General features: G+C 34.1%; 1 protein-coding gene and 1 long non-coding RNA gene across 10 annotated transcripts; one reads left to right on the top strand and one right to left on the bottom strand.

Moving 5' to 3' along the window:
- Positions 1-2,011: 2,011 nt before the first annotated feature.
- Positions 2,012-3,454, bottom strand: LOC147406315 (transcription factor MYB8-like). Its single transcript, XM_086432772.1, has 3 exons — positions 3,280-3,454; positions 2,859-2,988; positions 2,012-2,732 (listed from the first exon to the last, which is right to left on the bottom strand). Exons 1-3 carry the CDS (start codon positions 3,410-3,412, stop codon positions 2,204-2,206), a joined length of 792 nt encoding a protein of 263 aa, XP_086288898.1. The 5' UTR covers positions 3,413-3,454; the 3' UTR covers positions 2,012-2,203.
- Positions 3,455-10,925: 7,471 nt separating this feature from the next.
- Positions 10,926-18,005, top strand: LOC147406314 (uncharacterized). Of its 9 annotated transcripts, none has more exons than XR_015176390.1 (8): positions 10,926-11,398; positions 13,099-13,266; positions 13,694-13,863; positions 14,022-14,232; positions 14,489-14,589; positions 14,681-15,172; positions 15,929-16,351; positions 17,314-18,005. It is a non-coding gene; the product is annotated as an uncharacterized LOC147406314 (long non-coding RNA). The 9 variants fall into 9 exon arrangements; XR_015176397.1 differs by lacking the exon at positions 13,694-13,863 and having other exon boundaries at positions 10,929-11,398; positions 13,099-13,169; positions 14,681-14,916; positions 15,054-15,172; XR_015176394.1 differs by lacking the exon at positions 13,694-13,863 and having other exon boundaries at positions 10,933-11,398; positions 13,099-13,169; positions 14,489-14,562; positions 14,681-14,768; positions 14,870-15,172.
- Positions 18,006-18,591: the final 586 nt, after the last annotated feature.

Genomic DNA, 18,591 nt, shown 5'->3' with positions numbered 1-18,591 from the left:
GAGTATGCTTAAAGATAAATAGCATTCGGAAATAAGTCTTCGATTTAGTAAATTGAAACTATTAACCGTCTTAAAGTTGAGATCTTCTTCGTATTGGACAACTTAATTTAGAAACTGAAAAATTTTGATAAAGACTAGCATGGAAATCAAACTTCAAGGCTCGATCAAGATCGATCTCTTTTAGACAAATATCCTTCCCTACTGGTTTGAACCACTTGCACGCAAAGGATATAAGAATATTAGTCTTCAGGATACAATGAAACTATACTAAAAAAATGTTGAAATGGATTATGTGCAATCTAATTTCAAATTAGAAGAAAAGAAGAAAATATGAAGGTGCCAAATTCTTAAGCTTAGAATAAGGAAAGCATAGAAATTTTAGTGTAGAAATATGATTTTTTGGTTGGCATTTTATAGTCATTTTTGTATCTGTTGATCAAGAGTAATGACTCAATGTCTCTTAGTTCAGGAGACGTTGAATCGTATATGATCTTAGATCTAGCAATCCAAATCATATATCATCGAACACCTATTGGTTGAATTTGTATGATCTAACAGTTGTCATGACTCAATGCTTATTAGTTCAGGAGTCGTTGGATCGTATTTGATCTTAGATCTAAAGATCCAGATCGCATATCATCGAACACCTATTAGTTGAATCTGTGTGATCTAACTGTTTTCATGACTCAATGTCTCTTGGTTCAGTTGTCGTTGGATCGTATTTCATCTTAGATCTAACAATCTATATTGCATATCATAGAACACCTATTGGTTGAATCTATGTGATCTGACGATTTCGACTGAATCTAATTGGACACCACTTTATCTAATGGATCTAATCATCTCCAATCCGATACCAATCAAAATCAACACCCCAATCGTTCCCGATCAGATATTACCTAGAATGGCCGGGTATTACCTTGATCCAATACACTCGATCATTTTTGGTTGGGTACTAATTTGATCTAACACATCTGATCATTCTCGATCGAATACTAGTGTGGTCATGCAGTATAGATCACACTCGATCTATCGGGCATAACACATCAACTACAACCATTGGATGTCTTTAAATCTTGAAAACCTAAAGGCTTCCTAGCTCCTCGGAATGATACGTACATACGAAGTGTGCCCAATCGCCCTTTCACACGACGTGGGTGGTGATTTGCAACACCTTGAAGTACCATATCAAACCTCTAACTTAGATTGTTCCCTCTTATAAGGTATCATACTTTGTCATTTGTGAGCAATGCGAGAGTAAATCTTATAACAAAAACTCAAATTTCTTACTTAAGGAAAAAAAAAAAAAAACTGATTTTAATATTTTGAAATATTTCAACACTTCATTGGACCAAATAGTTGACATGGACAGGGACTAATAATTATTTAGAGAATATTTTTCACATGCCTCAAACCATTATTCAGAATATCAGAACATATTAGTATTGGTCGAGGCCTAAACCAATATTGATCCCAAAACATTGAACGTTTTCAGAATGTTCCGGGTTGCAACAGAATATTTCGTAACGTATTGAAATACTTCATCAGTCAAGATAATATCTATTTTTCTCTTGATCAAAACAATTAACATTACCTCCATACCAGATTTTAAATCTTGCTTTGATCACTTTGGATCCCGCTTGTTATTCTTGACTTCTCTAGTTTTGATATCCAATACCATTGCCAAAGCTCCTAGTGAACCTGATATAGGCCATACACTTGGATCTACGTACCAAATGATAAGTCATAAATTAATTTGCCTTTTCCTCCGCCTCCAAATAAATAATTAATAGTAATATTAAAATTGGACTAAATGTTTTCTTTGACTTACGGCCTGAAGTAAAATGTCTTACGTAGACAACCGAAAATGGAAAATGGAAATAAGAAGACAATTTGTGCTCTGGATGAGATAAAATGATAAATGTGATCTAGAAGCTATTATTTGTCTATGATAATCCAACCAAAAAATGTAAAAGTCTACATATTTCTTATTCTATTTTTTTTTGAAAATTTCTATACAACACTACATCACCTCGTTTATTTGATATGGGCCTCAGAACCTTGATCTAAATCTCCTAAATTAATCTTATCCCAGATGACAAATTTATATCAGAAGAGCTCATATTTCCAACGTCATTCTTGATCTCAAACCATTCTTGGATGCTAAGAGGGGGGAGGATCTACAGCTAGTTTTATGTCACTATCACCAGATATCATATCCTAAGCTAGCATTAAATTCATCCAAGTACATGTTGCTGTATTCAAAATCCAAACTGGGGAACAGCTGCAAGTCTTCAGGAATCCCAGATGAATCAGAAGAAGATGATGAAGTTGATGGGGACGAATCATCAAAAGTGACAAGTAACTCATTGGGTTGAATCAAAGGGACCTCATCAATGCTGAAACCATTATTGTTCTCTGTAAAATCAAATGGAGTTGTAGGACTATTATCTTCCATGAATGGGTTGATAGTGCTCTCTTCTTCTTGTTTTTTCTCCTTCATGGATGATTGTATAGGAGTCTCATTTTCTTTGTTTTGGTCCTCTTCAGAAAAGGCAGCAGTAGTTATAAAAGTTGGTGGTGGTTGATGATTAGTTTTTGAAGAGGAGATTGGTTCGTGAGTGAGAGGATCAATTCCCATCTTTCCTAATTTTTTCTTGATGTGGGTATTCCAATAGTTCTTGATTTCATTATCAGTTCTCCCCGGGAGATGAGCAGCAATCTTAGACCATCTGCACAAAAAAAAAAAAAAAAAAATTAGTACAAGTTAGATGAAGAGACCCCATAAGAAAAATGGTGGGAAAGTTAATTCGAGAGGAAACTACTTAACAAAAAAAGAAGTGTGTTAGAGAGGGAACCTGTTGCCAAGAACGGCATGAAGTTCAATAATGATCTTTTCATCAGATTCTGCTAAGGAACCTCTCTTCAGATCAGGTCTGAGATAATTTGTCCATCTAAGTCTGCAACTCTTCCCACACCTTAACAATCCTGCAACAATACCCATCATAACCAACTTCAGAATTTTTAAAAAATAAAAATAAAAATTGAACATGAAGAAAGAAACAAAAATTACTTATAAATGTCAACCTCCTGCTAATACTTTCAATTACAAAAAAACTCGTCTTTGTTTCCATGCTTTCTCTCCTCGAATTTTGAAAAAAAAAAATCTAATAAACCTTCGCATTTTCCAACCTCTCCACACAAGCATTTTAAGAAAAAACATCATAATACAACCTTAGAGAGAGAGAGAGAGAGAGAGAAAGAGAACAATTGTAAGACCTGCAAGCTTAGGAACAACTCTCCAGCAGCATTGGCCATTAGTATGGATGAAATCTATGAGCTTCTTGTCTTCTTCAGTAGTCCATGGCCCCTTCTTTATCCCTACTTTGTCACAACAAGGTTGCCTTCCCATTTCAAGCCCCACCCAATACACAAAAAAATCACCACTTAGAGAGAGAGAGAGAGAGAATTTCAAGTGTGAGAAAGGACAGGAGATAAGAGAGAAAATATCAGATCACCCACCTTGCCTTATATACCAATGGATCCCACCGAAAGAACTTGGTCTTCAACTCTAACCAAATACAAAAGGGTATATTCTTACACGTGTCTATTGGTCCCACACGTGTGATGTTGATTTTCGAAAAGGCCACGTCATCCGCCGTCTTTCACTTGAATTTTATGCTTCAGGTACTTCCACCCCCTTCTAAAGAAAATCTTAAAAAATCTATCCAAATTGATTACACCATCATTTTTTCAGTTTATGCTACTACCAGAAGTATCATACTTATAATACTACTGCTCATTCACCAACATCCAACCTTATATCATCATCTCTGCCACCCAATACCAATCATGGACCAAACGATGATGAGTACAACTGTCAAACGGCCAAGAGCAGATTTTTGGAAATAATAACAATTATGTAAATCCAATATTATTATTAAAGATTGTTGTCCCAAGACTATGAACAAGACGATGCATCTATTTTGACATATAAGGAAACACAAAAGATATGCGGTATATGCCAATAAAATACCTCGTCTGGATGGGAAGGATCTTCTTTAATGAATATGGATTCTAAATTTTTCCTTGTTAGAGAGGTTTTAAAGATTTCCATATATATATGGAAATCTTTAGAAGTTAAAACCAAACTAAACCCGTGGTTTGACATGATCCAATCAGATTTTATAATAAAATCAGTTTGATTAGTGTAGACACCCTAATTTGTGCGAACCTATTCAGAAAATCCAAATTTTTTCGAGTTGATTTTAATTAAAAACTTAAGCCTCTCAACGAGCCTGCATTGTCATTTGGCATCATTATCATACATACATACATACATACATGCATCATGTCATATAGTTTCCCTACTCCAATATAATTCCATACCACTTTCATGATCCAATCTGAATCCATATCCATTCTTCATCTTTCATTAATCGATCCATCACCCATACCCTAATCCAAGTCCATAAACAAAATCCATATCCTAATCAAGTCAAGTCACCATAAGACCTTAACCTATCTTCGAACTCATTATCTGTAAACAAAGTCCATAGCCATAATACCCATTATCCATGAACTAAGCCCTCTCCTAACCCAAGGAACATAGCCCAAGTCCATCCCCTAAGCCCATGTTTTTACACCCCCTCAAAGGATGACACATGTTAATCTCCCATAAATCCTTAATACCAAATGTTTTATCTAATTAAAGAGTCAACTCCCCCTTGTGAACATCCAATAATAAATTTTCCAAAAAGGATGGTCAAATCAAAAAGGTTCTTTGGATTTTGATAATAATACATAAAGTTGAAAGAACTTTCAATCATACCCTCAAAAGGTGAGAATCTTTAAGTATATACATAAAGCTTTCACATTAATCCATTTCAAAAATATACATCCACCCCTTACTTTATGAGTTATTTACAAATGAATCAAGGTCTACTTTTCACCTACTACTCCACCTTTACACATGTCACTCCCCTACTCACCCTCCTAAAAGTACTTTTGTTATCATATTAGTCAATTTTAAAAATATAAATTTACCCCTTGATTTATAAGTTAATTACAAATGAATCATAGTTTACTTTTTACCTACCACTCCACCTTTACACATGTCACTTCCCTATTTATCCTCCCAAAAATACTTTTGGTTCTCTTACTTCTATTTACAAAAAAATCAAAAATCAAATAGTGCTTTTAGGGTTCTTTACAAATATCACATTTACCCTCATACAAATGAAAAATTCAAAAAAAAAAAAAATAATAACTTAAACCTTATATTCATTACCTTTATTTTTAGGGTTAGACCATTTTATCTTCAAAAGTTCTCCAAAAACTCTATAAATACCATCATTTTCTATAAACAATACATACTTTCAAGCCCCCATATCTCAACCTTCAACTCTCTCAACTCTCAACTACATCCTTCAACTCTCAAGTTTATTTTTCAAAGTTCAAATTCATTCAAGACTTCTAAAGGGACAAGGTGGGTATAGCTAGGTTTTCTTTTTCTTTTGTTTTATTTTAATACTTGCATCTTCTTCTTCTACCCTTTTCATTTTTATTTTATGATGTAATGGAAAACACTCCTTCATCCCGAGTAGATTGAACATTAATCTTGGGCATGAACTGTTTGAGGTGATTTGGTCGAAAAAATAGAGGTTGAAGTTCATTTTAAACCCATTTTTATCTCATGCATCATAATGTACACTATGCACACACATCACACATGTTTGACTATGATAAAAAATTATGTAACTCTCTTGGTGGGGTTAAAACACTAAGTTTCTAGCTAAGCATGCATACATTAAGGTTGTGGATCTAAGGGAACTCCATCCATGAAATTTCTCTAAAATCTTAAACTAACATTTCAACTCATGAAAAAACATATTGGTTTCATAGGATATTTCTTATGTTAACACTAACATTAAACACTCTTTCAAAGAGATACATACTCATCATGTGCACATATTCACTACATGTATTTTTATTGTTATGTTAATTTTTTCAAAAATGATCAAATTTAATAGGTAACCTTAAGTAAAGATAATGGGGTGTTTAACACCTTCCCCATTCTTTAACTAAATCCCCTTACCTAGATCTTAGGTAAACTATATATTTTTCATGAATGTAAGTCACTAAAATGTCATTAAAAATGACTTTCCTAAAAAATTGATTCGGGTGCCCATTCACACCTATTTCCAAAAAAGAATGGTGGCGACTCCAAACACCGTAGCATTGAGGTTCAAAGATGAACTTCTCATGTCTACAATTAGTAAGTAGATGAATATTATTTTTTTATCAATATAAATTATCATAATTTAATATATATATATATATATATATATATATATATATATATATATATATATATATATATAAGTTTGTCATAAATATAAATTGTAAATTGGTCCAACTAAATTGGACATGGGTCCGACTATTGTCTGATCAATTGACACATTTTCGATCCATTTATCATTTTGGTTTTCAAATCATGGGTCCATAAATGTAAAAGCTCTATCAAAAAATAAAATCAATGGCCTTTTGTATGGTTGTGAATTGTCATTAAAGGGTAGGTTTCTACTGATCCAAACCAAACCAACCTAAAGAGATGAGTTGCACTTTAGTCATCATCCTTAACCCTATAAGCCTTAATTATTCAAGTCCTAACCCCCCAAGAATAAGAGCTTATACAAGTTGAAACTTGCATCAGGCAATGGTACAAGAAATGTAACTCTTTCATGATAGAAGGTATGGTAGAATTCCTTTCGACTATTATGTGTTCATCAAGAAGTTCTCTAATGGTAATTTCATTATTGGTCAAGATTAATAGAAGAGTTAAGAAAGTTTTAGTAATGAAAGAATTAAGACCAATAAGAAAGATTTTGGCAGATCTTTTGTGACAGAAAAAGTAAATAGCTACGGGGGTGTCGCAAGAAAGATATATTAAAAAGACTCTCCAAAGGTTCAAGATGAATAATGCAAAGCTAGTTGGGACTCCAGTTGTATTACATTTCAAGTTAAGTTTAAAGCGATGTCTTTCAACTAAAGAAGAAATATAAGAATTGAAGTCAGTTCCTTATGCGTTAGATGTATAGAGCCTTATGTATGCTATGATGTGTGTAAACACCCTAAAATTTTGCAACATATTATCAATATGCTAAGAAACAAAAGTCTCGAAGATCAGTAATCCTTGGAAAGGAGTCAAAACTTTGAAAGCTTGAAAATTCTTTGAGAGTTTAGGAAATTAATAATTAAATATTAAAATTACCTCAATATATATAATCTTAAGTATTGAAGTTCTACCAAAATTTTACAAACATACATAAGTAAAATATACATCATCTAAAGATATTTCAATTACATATTTTCATTTAGATTCATAGAGTAAAACCGTAGTTAAAGACTCCAAATCTACCAAAGTATACTAGAATAACCCATTGTACATTGTGTACTAGAAAGACCAGAGGGAATAGTGGAAAAGGATATCATATATGTAGATATATGAGGTTTAATGGGTTTTGACATCATCTACTTGAGTTTGGGAGTCGCCACCATTCAAAGAGTTTAAGGTTTGAATGGACATCATAAAAAAAATTGAAAATGAATTTCTCAAGGAGTTGATGCCTCAAACTGGTCCAATTACCTAAAAGGTTAAGGTTAAGGAGATTCAATTGTAAGACAATAAATGTTTTAAGTACCTCATCTCACCTACCAAGTTGGTGGTTACTATGCATTGGCCAAATGTGAAGTATAAACTATTTATTTTTTGAGATTAGAAAAGAATGCAATGCATAGATGAATGAAGTAAAAAAAGGCAAATGTGTGCAAAAGTACTCAAAATATGTCCTTAAGGAACATTTTTATTTATGCCTTGAGTTTCAAATGTTTATCCAAATGGACAACACTTTAACTATGCATTTTTTACAAAAATTGTGGTGTGTGCAAGGGTGTATACATGTAAGGTTTCCCAGGGAACTTATTATGGACTTAGAAAGGGGAAGATCACATTTCATGGAGGGATTACTTTCTTCCTTCTTAATCATTAAGGATGCTTATACTACATGCAATGCAATGAAAATGAGCTAAAAATTTTAAAAAATTAACTATACTACTTGCTAGGAATTTAAACTAACAAGAGAAAACATTTAAAGATAACTAAATGTTTATAAGGAAATATTACCTCACAGGGAGAGATTGATTACTCTCTTCTTCTTTAGCCAATGAAAGCAAACTAAACTAATAAGTAGTGAAATAGAAACGAACTTGAAATGTAAAATAACTTGGAATTTAAATGAACTAAATATTCTCTAGGGAACTTATTATAGACTTAGAAAAATGTAAGATCAACTCATATGGAGGGATTACTCTCTTCTTCCTTAGCCATTGAAAGGAAAAAAAAAATTACGTTACTTGGAATTCAAATGAACTTACAAATAAAGAAAATAAAATAGGAAAGATAGAAGTGAGACATTGGGACACAAATAATAGAAGAAAATAGAAAATTAAAATTTTCTCACTTTGGCCTTCCTCTCTTCTTCTTGTTCTAAGCTTCTAAAAGGTATGAGTAGTCATTTGGGCAAAATTTAGAGGTTTATAATAGTTTTAACAAGATAATTAGACCAAATTATGGGTAGGTAAACTTCTCTTTTTTTGCATGGAAATGTCCTCTATTTATAGGTCCTTAGGAAACTCTTGGTGATATAAAGATTCAAACTCCTTGAATTCCATTTAATTGCAACAAAAACTCAATAAAAGACCTTGGTTGCCCAATATCATTGTGTCTTTTATTGTCTTTTTCTCCTCTTTAAATCTTACAATCATGATTAACAAAGAATAAGAGTATAAAAGCTGACAGTTCTAGAGAATTCTAATAGAGGGGTAAATATCTCCAATCCTTTGAAAGTCATCAAAATTTGATGGGGATAGGTTATGACAAGGGGTGTCGGTAGATGTATGGGTTGAGGTGTGGGTTGTTTTACTTTTGGGAGATGAGTTGTGGTGATGACAAGTGTCCCTCTTGATGATCATGAGTCGCATGGACCTTGATTGGTTGTGATTAGGGGTATGGGTATGGATAAAAATATAGATTTTGGATTTGGGCTTGAGGGTGTTGGACTTTTGTATTGATGGGGGCTTAGGTTTTAGGATTGACTTGGGTTTAGGATTTGGGTTAGGTTAGGTTTGAGCCTTGGCTAGGGTTGAGTTCATTTTAGAGTGAGGTGGATAAGGATTTTTTAGGGAATTGAAGATTGGTGGACTTTAAGTGGGATTAGGATAATTCTAAATTCGAGAATGGAATGGTGAGAGATGAAAAATGTGGAGAGATGCAAAATCTCATTGTAGATCCATGATACCTTCAGAGGTCTTAGGAACCATCGATTTGATCAAAATGCCAAGTTTCGATGATTTGGACCTTTTAGGCCTGTTGGTGGATTTTATTAGAAAAACTAATTTTTTTAGGTCCTTTCAAGTGGGAGCCTATTCAAAATGGGGTGTCTACACAAACTTTAAATAAAACTTTGCACTGTTGACATTCCTACCTATAACCAATGTATAGCTTACCCCCACCTACAAAAAAAATACCCTCGGATGCAAATTACCTAGTGCCTTGAGGTCATCACTCGAGTAGCAAAGATGAAAACATTCACCCCAATCACCAAGTTGAGAAGTGTGTACTTCAATATACATTAAGGTTTGAAGATTGTAGAACCCAAGAGTCACCCCAAGATGCATGCATAGCCTTGACATATTAAAAACAAACCTATTATCCTCTTATGAACTAGGGATAATGGAAAAATTATGGTGAAACTCTAAAAAGTCAAATTGAAATATACTTTTATATCCTACTGAGGTTCTCTTCACAAAGTCTCCTTAAAGCTACTATGTCTTATCAATTCTCAGGGCTACTACGTCCTACCAATTTTTAGGGCTACCGTATCTTGCAAAATCCATGGGTTGTTATATTCAAGTAATTCCCCCAAGGCTACTATTTCTCGCTAATTTTCCAGGACTATTATGTCCCGAAATTCCCTAAAGCCTACTATGTCTCATCAATTTTTATAGCTATTATATAATAGAAAAATCCAAGGGCTATTATGTCATGCCAAAACCTTAGGTTTGTTGTGTCCTGCCAATACTAAGAGATATTAAGTCTTGTTTTTTTAAGGCTACTACGTTCCGTCAGTATCTCAAGATTTCAATATTCCACAAATGTTCAAAGCTACTGTCTCGTCTTCCATATCAAGATTTCAATATTCCACATACATATTGAACTCAATACATAACACATGCATTAAAGTATATCAACATTGCTTCGAAAAAGAAGTGTGACAACTTGATTTTTAACTATGGAAAATCTTGTTACCACTAATATTTGGAGTGGTCACCATTCTTTTTAAGAAAATGGTAGGAATGGGCATCCAAAAAATGGTTTTGAAAATCAATTTTTGTTATGCTTGTAGTGACTCTTGTACGATGACGACAAGTCATCATGCCTCTTATGCCCTGAGCGACACACATGTACAATGGCCGAGACAAAGGATCACGATCATGCAAGGGTGAGTTAACCCCAAAAATCTATCCTCAACTTGGATTGCAGGCTACAACTCGCCTATGTGAAGTTGGAAGATAAGGTGTTGGTCAAACCTATAATCTAAGTAAGGAGGCTTGGTTAGAGAATTGGAAAGGTGTTACGTAATCCACTCTCTCCACCCTAGGTTGGTTACCTTATTAAACTTGATTATTTCAAAAATATTTAAGAGGGAAACAAAAATGCATTATGAGATGCTTGTGAAGTGTGAGTGTGTGCATGTGTACGAGACAATGTTCTCATCCTAAGGAGGGCTATTGATGCTAGTATGAGACTTAGGGGATCGTCCTATGAAAATGATACCCCAACCACTACGTGAAAATCCCAACTTTTTCTAAAAAAATTTGTTGGGCCTGGCCCGTCGAATTTTAAATCTGAAATTCCGCGGCCTGTGAACCACGTTTTCGGTCCATCACACTCACTCTCTACCTCTCTCTCTCTCACTGTTTCTCTTTCTCTCTGCCTCTCTTACTGTTTCTCTCCGTCTATCTCACAGTCGATCGATCGACTTCTCACTCTCTGCCTCTCTCTCTCACTGTTTCTCTCTTTCTCTCTCTCACACACACTCAATCGATCGACCTCTCCATTACTTTCTCACAGTCGATCGATTTCTCTCCCTGTCTCCCTCGATCTCATCTTTAGATCGATCTCATCTCTGGAGTATGGATCGACGTCATCGCTCAATCGCTCGATTTCTCCATTTGTGATCTATTTGTCTATTTTGATCTGGTTGTTTCTGTTAATGCGTCTAGTGTGAATCGACCGTGTACCAGGCGTTAGGTCGTTTGATTTACTTTTGGTTTGGTAAGTTTTGTTGATCGATCTGTAGATAAGTTGGTGATTTGGTTGCATTTGATGTTTTTATTTGGTTTTTGTGTGAATCGAGTTGGAAAAAAGGGAAATTTTGTTAATTTGCTTTGTTTTAGTTGGTTTTTTCTGGAATTTGTTTGTGCATTGAGTTGTTCTTGCTGTTCTTAGTGATATTTTTGACGATCTGTTACTTGATAAGTGATTTTTCACTGTTTTGTGTCTTTTTGAAAGGATCTGAACTCCTGAAGACGACATTTCCTCGCTTTTTATTTGTTTTTTTGTGTTTATTGATGAGACTAGGTTGTATTTTGAACTTCGACTTGTGTTTTGGTGACACTATGTTATTTCTTCATTTATAATTTCAGTTAGCATTCATTTTTTCTGCTTAGTCTACTATAAGGATGCAGTTAGATTCATTTTCCCTGCTTGCCGGAATTCAGCCAAATTCTTGCCAATGTTCAAAATAAGTTCTTCCTCTTAGATTTTTTTTTTTTCATTTCTGAGAAAATGAAATGCTGAACCTGTTTTCAACAGATGACATGCCCTTGACCTTGGTCTTCAATGGAAAGACCTAAGAAGAAGTAACCTCAACATGGATAAACGTGTTCCCGATTAAGTGGATCATTTTTTTTACTGGTTTTGGTCAATTGGAACGAAGTTTAGTAACGCTGTTGCATGATGTGTGTTTCTTGTTAGTTAACGAAGTTGATAAATGTGAAATTAATCATGGTCAGGCCAAGGTTTTTCTACTCAATATGTTAGGATTGATTGTTAACGTCGTGCCAAAGAGAAATGGATATAGTGAAATTAAACATGCTTGTTACATTTGTGCCAAAGCCCAATCTTGTATAGTCATTGGTGGCTCATGTCCCATTGGTGATGGAAATGTAAGTTGTTTGAATTATTAGCTTCTTTTACGTGTGATTTGGTTTTTGATATAGTTTTTTTATATTTCTACTTGGTTCCTTTTTATCTCATTTTTAGATAACTATTTTTTTAAACTCTAATTCATTCTTTCTTTCTTCAAAGTTCATAGTTAAATGTTTTGATATTTTATTGTAGTGAACAGAATTGTACTTTTAGCTCACGTAAATGGTAACTATAATTCAATCTGTGTTACTTGGTGTACTAGAAATTCAATTCTAATTTCTTAGTAATTCCACATTTACCTTATATTGAATTCACAAGGTCTCTCTTTCCAATGCTCACTAGACCGATTTAGTTTAGTCATTGTTAATAATTTTTCTGTTTGGGAGGCCCCAAACTTGAATTGAATGAGTTTGGTTTAATCCAGCAAATTGACCATGAATTGAACTTGCCACATCTTGGCTATTTGTTTTTCAACTTTGTTCAATGTTGATTATGGTTGTTACCATCACTTTCTATGAGGTCATGAGTTCCAATTGAATGACACGGATATCCTTATAAAAAAACTCGAAAAAGTTTGACATTAGAGAAATATTTTCCTGTAGTCCCATTTTCAGCTTTATGCATTGTAGTATGTCAATGTGATCCTAACTGTATATCTTCAATATTTCTTCAATAAAAGACCATCAATGTTGCTAGGGAGACCTAACTGTATATCTTCGGTATTTCTTCAATATATATATATATACATATATATGTTTTCATGTTTTCTTTGCTAATCTTGTGTACACGTCAAAATTTCTTAACTTCATCACCTTCTTCTGTAGTTGATAAGCAAGGAGATTAAGGGCTACTTTAAGTCATTTACTTTCTCTTGGAGGATCCCATTCGAAAGATGGTCAGTCTATTGACAAATCACCAGTGATAATCTGTTATAAAATCGAAATCAAGTATAAGGCCTTATACTATTATAATCTGGCAAAACCATATAAAAGGTCAGTTTTTTAAACTTTGTTATATTCTTAGTGGAGACTATTAAAGCTCTATCTTGCTATTGGTAGTGCTTAGATACTTGGTTGCTCTATCTTAAAGGTCTGTGTTCTAAACTTCGTCATATTCTTATTATCTACCCATATTTAAGGGTTGAATCATGTTGCAGACTCATTGACATCAAGTGTTTTTTTGGAAGTGTCACTCGCTAGGGAAAGTCATAAGAGAAGATCTAATATGCATTTTCTTTTCTTTTCTGTTTTATAAAAGAAAATGATTCCATTAACTTATCTGGGTGGAGTCTGCCACTGAACATGTTATTAGTACTCTGACGTCATTCTTCATTTTGATCTGAAACATTAGGGAATAAATTATAATTTTGAAATGAAAACATTTTGTTTACTTGGGTTGACATCTAAATTCCATTTTCAGGGATCCTATTCATTTTTCTTTCATTGATGGTCATCTTGACCTCCCTTGATGTTGCTCCTTTGTGATCTTTTTTAATCCTGACTGGCATCTCAGTATCATATGGTTTGGTTGATTCTCACCAAGAGTATTTCCTTGGCAGGAACCAATCAGTAGTTGGTTCCTATCTCTTTGTATGTTTTCCATTTATGACAGGCATAGAAAAACTTCCTTTTGTTCCATAAAATTGTTAACTTTTAAATTATATCATCTTTTATTTATTTACTTACAAAGGCTTTGCTTAATCTTCTCTTATCTGATCACAATGAATTTTTTTGTTTTTAAAACTCAGGTCATTACCCTGGATATGGGTCCTACTTGTTTCTGGTACAAAATATCATGGAGAGTTTGAGGAAAGGTCAAAGAAGCTGATGGAAGAAATTGAACAAAATGATGAGCTAATACTCTTTATTGATGAGTTCCACACTTTAATTGGAGCAGCTGAAGGTGCTATTGATATTGCTAACATCTTGAAACTAGTTCTTGCAAGAGGCGAACTATAGGTAACTCATCTTTATTGCATGCAAATCTGATCTACTCCATCTAATGTATGTGTCCATTGTTAAACATGATGAACTGGCCAGATTGGCATATTGAAAAATAAAAAAAATCACATTCACTAATCGGCAAAGTTTTGAATTTTCTGATCAAATAGGCAAAATATGTCTATTGTTTATAATAAGGAATATATCTTTGTTGTGTCATTTTTCGATAGCTAAATAGGTTGTAGATATACATTAACAGAAATTATTTTTATAGGTGTTCTGCATGGCATAAAGACAGGCTAAATCTTCAATACATTACTTGAGGAAACCTTTCATCATCATAAGAATGTGAGCAAAGTGGGCTTACTATATTAGGTGGACTGACCTGTTACAGTTGCTTGGAGTCACATTGAATTCGCCAATTTGACTATGAACCTATCTAACTTCGTTATCTGACTCATTACAGTTGTTTGTGAAACGGAACGGGGAATGATTGCAATTTCATTTTGTATATACTATCAGGACTTGTGTCCATTCTTTACTTCATTTCTCAGGTACTAAAGTTTTATATCTTTAGTTGGAAATCAGGTTTTCTACTACAGTTTTAACATTTGAATTTTTTTGAAATATGTGATAACAATCTATATCTATGCAGTTGTTAGACAAGAGGTATAGTAAGTAATTTCCATGTGAATTTGTTGGGTAAGTGGCAGGAATCTGATTACGGTGGTCAGTTTGTTCTTGTCGGTTGTTTGGCTTACTCTCTTTTTGTTTGGAGATTATTGGTGGCAGGACCGCAAATTAATTGCACTCTGATTCCAGTATTCTAATCTTTGTAGCCAATCCTTTCCATGCATTGTTCTATCTCGTGTTTATGCTGTAAGCTTGTACTTTGTTATCAAAAACATAATTTGGGGTTTCTGGGTCGTCTGCTAGAGATGTGGCTAAACAACTCAAGGTATTCTCATATTTTACCTTTACTAATGTTAGAATTCATTCATTTGATTGTTTATGAAGATTATGTGAAACATCATTCAGTACTTGTTTGGTATAGTTTTTTGTGGGAAGGGATTGTTAATGTAGATCATGTTACCACTTCTCTATGCTATAGTCATACGTACAATGGCTCTATGGAACCCAATGATTAGGATTAAAAAAATCAAATGAAAAGATTACATGTATAGGTTGGTACAACAAATGCTCTCCCAAGATAAAAAAATTACTTACCCATATCGACAATAGTGCAAAACTCTTGGAGACAATGCCATGCCATTTCCATATTTGGTTCAACAGAATTCCTGCTCTCTGTGTTTTAACATACTCAGAAGATAAATTCTTTGTTTGATTCAAAAGGTATAAAGTTTCTAGTTAATGTTTTAGAAGAGATGAACCCCCATTTGAAGGTAAAGGAATATCATTTCCGGGTTTAAAACATACATGCAAATACTTGAAATAGAAGTGTTGTAGACAAGGAATATGGATATACAGTGTGATCACATTCCCCTCGATATTATCAAATTCACTATTCGTTATGCTCTCTGTGGAGAAGCCTGGAATCTTTGTGTATCCATGCATACATAGCTTGCATATGCATATGGTTTTTATCAGCAGAGTGGTATAAGCCCTAGCTTGCAATAATCTTCTTTAGCTATAATAGTTGGACTGTTTTAGAAGTAAATAAGTCTATTTTGACTTATTACTGTGAACTTTGAAGGTCGAAGGTTAATCGACTGAACTTCTGGGGATGAACTGATCTCTGTGGCCACAATAAGGTATGCTCTGTTGTTTATAACATGTTTCATGTGGACCAAACATGGATCACATCGATGTAAGACGCGTAACAAGGTATGTTATCATATAAAGGGGATGTTTGATTTCAATGGTAATTTATTGTTCATCCAGAAATAGAAGTGGGGAATAATTGACAACCTCACAACCCATCATTTTTTTTGTTTTTGAGTGTAAGAAAGTGTGATGTATTGGTATAATCTTCATTTGTATTGTATGATTTAGGATGGTTTCAAATCAGGAATGTATTAAAAAGGAAAAAATAGCAGACCTCAAGAAGCTCTACACCTTGCAAGAAGCATCGGAGCACAACACAAGAGAGAGTTGTTGAGTCATCATAGAAGTAAAGGTATACCCAACATCTATGCAAATTTTCCTTTTTTGTTTTTTTCCTTTGCTTTCATGGTTTTATGCATAGATCTCTTTTATGTTCTTTTTAAGAGAGATGGGTTTTCAATTTCAATGAGTTTTATGCATAGAAGGCATGTTTGATGTTAATGGGGAGATCTATTGTGCATGAGTGACGGTTTTACTATATTCTGTTCTTTCTTGAGTGTATTTGTTGATATGTGTTTCTTGGATTTGTCTGTTTCATGGTTTTGTTGTTGTTATCTCTTGAACTTTTGGGTGATTACTGAGGTTTTAGTACTAATTTCTTCTAGTAGTCTTTTTTTTTATAAATATCTTGTGGATTTCATACTTATCCATGTTTCATGTGGACCAAACATGGATATATATATATATTGGGTAGGGTGATTGGGGGGGAGACTTGGGTTTTGATGTCAGATAGATAAAAAGAATGATCTATGTATATAAATAAAGCATGAAGTGAATAAATAGCTCAAATCTATTAAGTAAGATTAATAGTAGTCTACAATAACATTAAACAACTTTAAAACTAAAAATAACACAAAATTTCACTAAAAGCTAATTGAACTATCAACGGGAAGCTTCATAAAAAACACAGAAAACTTTTAATCGAGTATGATTTTTCAAGAAGCTTCTCTTTCCCAAAACCCCAGAGATAGGGCAGAGAGAGAAAGAAAGACAGAGAAAAGGAAGAGAAGAAACAGGCTTGCTAGTAGATAACCTTGGACAAAGACGATATATGGTAGTTGAGGTTGTCTAAAGGTGATCCATGAAGGGCAAGGGGAGAATGAAGAATGTACTACTATGTGAGATAATGAGATACATAGAACTGTAGCAAAATTAGGTTTATTTGTTTTAACCCTTTTTTTTATGTCAACATTGCGATCCTGCTTTATTATGTATGCTGATATATCGTGTAATAATGCATTTCCTTGATCACAGGTTTTGATGCATAACGTAATGCAAATTGGAGCATCTACAGACCCCGAGTATAAACAGGCTCATGCATTCTCCATTTACCTTGTTGTTGCTCTAGACTTCTCAGAGAACATGACAATGTCAAGGCCAAGATTCAGGATAAGGAAGGGATCCCACCCGATCAGCAGAAGCTCATCTTCGCTGGAAAGCAGCTTGAGGATGGCCGCACCCTGGCTGATTATAATATTCAGAAGGAGTTTACCCTGCACCTGGTTCTCCGTTTGAGAGGTGGAATGCAGATCTTTGTCAAAACTCTTACTGGAAAGACCATTACTCTTGAAGTAGAGAGCTCCGACACCAATGACAATGTGAAGGCCAAAATCCAGGACAAGGAGGGTATCCCACCTGACCAGCAGAGGTTGATCTTTGCTGGGAAGCAACTTGAGGATGGCCGAACCCTGACTGACTACAATATTCAGAAAGAGTCTACTCTTATCCTTGTCCTTCGTCTGCGCGGTGGTGATGAGTAAAGATGTAAGTGGTGCTTTTAAGTTTCAGCCCTTTGGGTTGGTGTCCTGTGTGTGTCTGTCTCTGTCTGTCTGCTGTGTTCTTCAAGTACGAAGATTAAGGTTTGGATATTTTAATAAATAATCCTGGTGTTTGGTTTACTGTTGATGTGAATTTCCATTTTAAATAGACTATTTTGTTTGTGATTCTATGACCTTGCTTTGGATATTCTTTTTGATATTCTTATCAGTGTTAATTTGGAGTTCGTTTTATGATTCTTCTTTTTTTTTTTTTTTCTTTTTTGATTTTTTTTATTATTATTATTATTTCGTTCATTGTGATTAGTGAATTAGAGGACCGTGCTATTGTTTGTTAAACCTCCAAATTTGACGGTCATACTCTATGGTTTTTTTTTTTTTTTTTTTTTTTTTTTTAAGTCCATTCTCCAATAATTTGATAGATCAGGGCCGTCAAAAAAAAAATTCTACAAGAGAATATTTGACGGGCATATTTGATGGGAGGGTCCGTCAAATTTCTCAAAATTTGACGGGTTAAGACCGTCAAATATGGGCCTTTTTCACATAGTGAACCAAGTCTACACTATCAGCATTTATGCATGAGAGTATTGTGATTTTGGCCTAGGTATTTCATGGACAACCCATATGTGGAATTCCCTTAGTTCCATGACTTTAGAATACATGCATTAGTCACGACTAGAAGGTTGGTTATTCACCCCATGGAAGGACACCTTCTATCATCATTGTCATGCATTGTGTATATGTGTTCAAGAGGTGC

The sequence above is a fragment of the Akebia trifoliata genome, chromosome 3 (genome assembly GCF_017979445.1).
Source record: "Akebia trifoliata isolate Shusen 1 chromosome 3, ASM1797944v1, whole genome shotgun sequence".
In the NCBI taxonomy this organism is placed as follows: domain Eukaryota; kingdom Viridiplantae; phylum Streptophyta; class Magnoliopsida; order Ranunculales; family Lardizabalaceae; genus Akebia; species Akebia trifoliata.
This window is presented reverse-complemented; position numbering and strand designations above follow the sequence as displayed.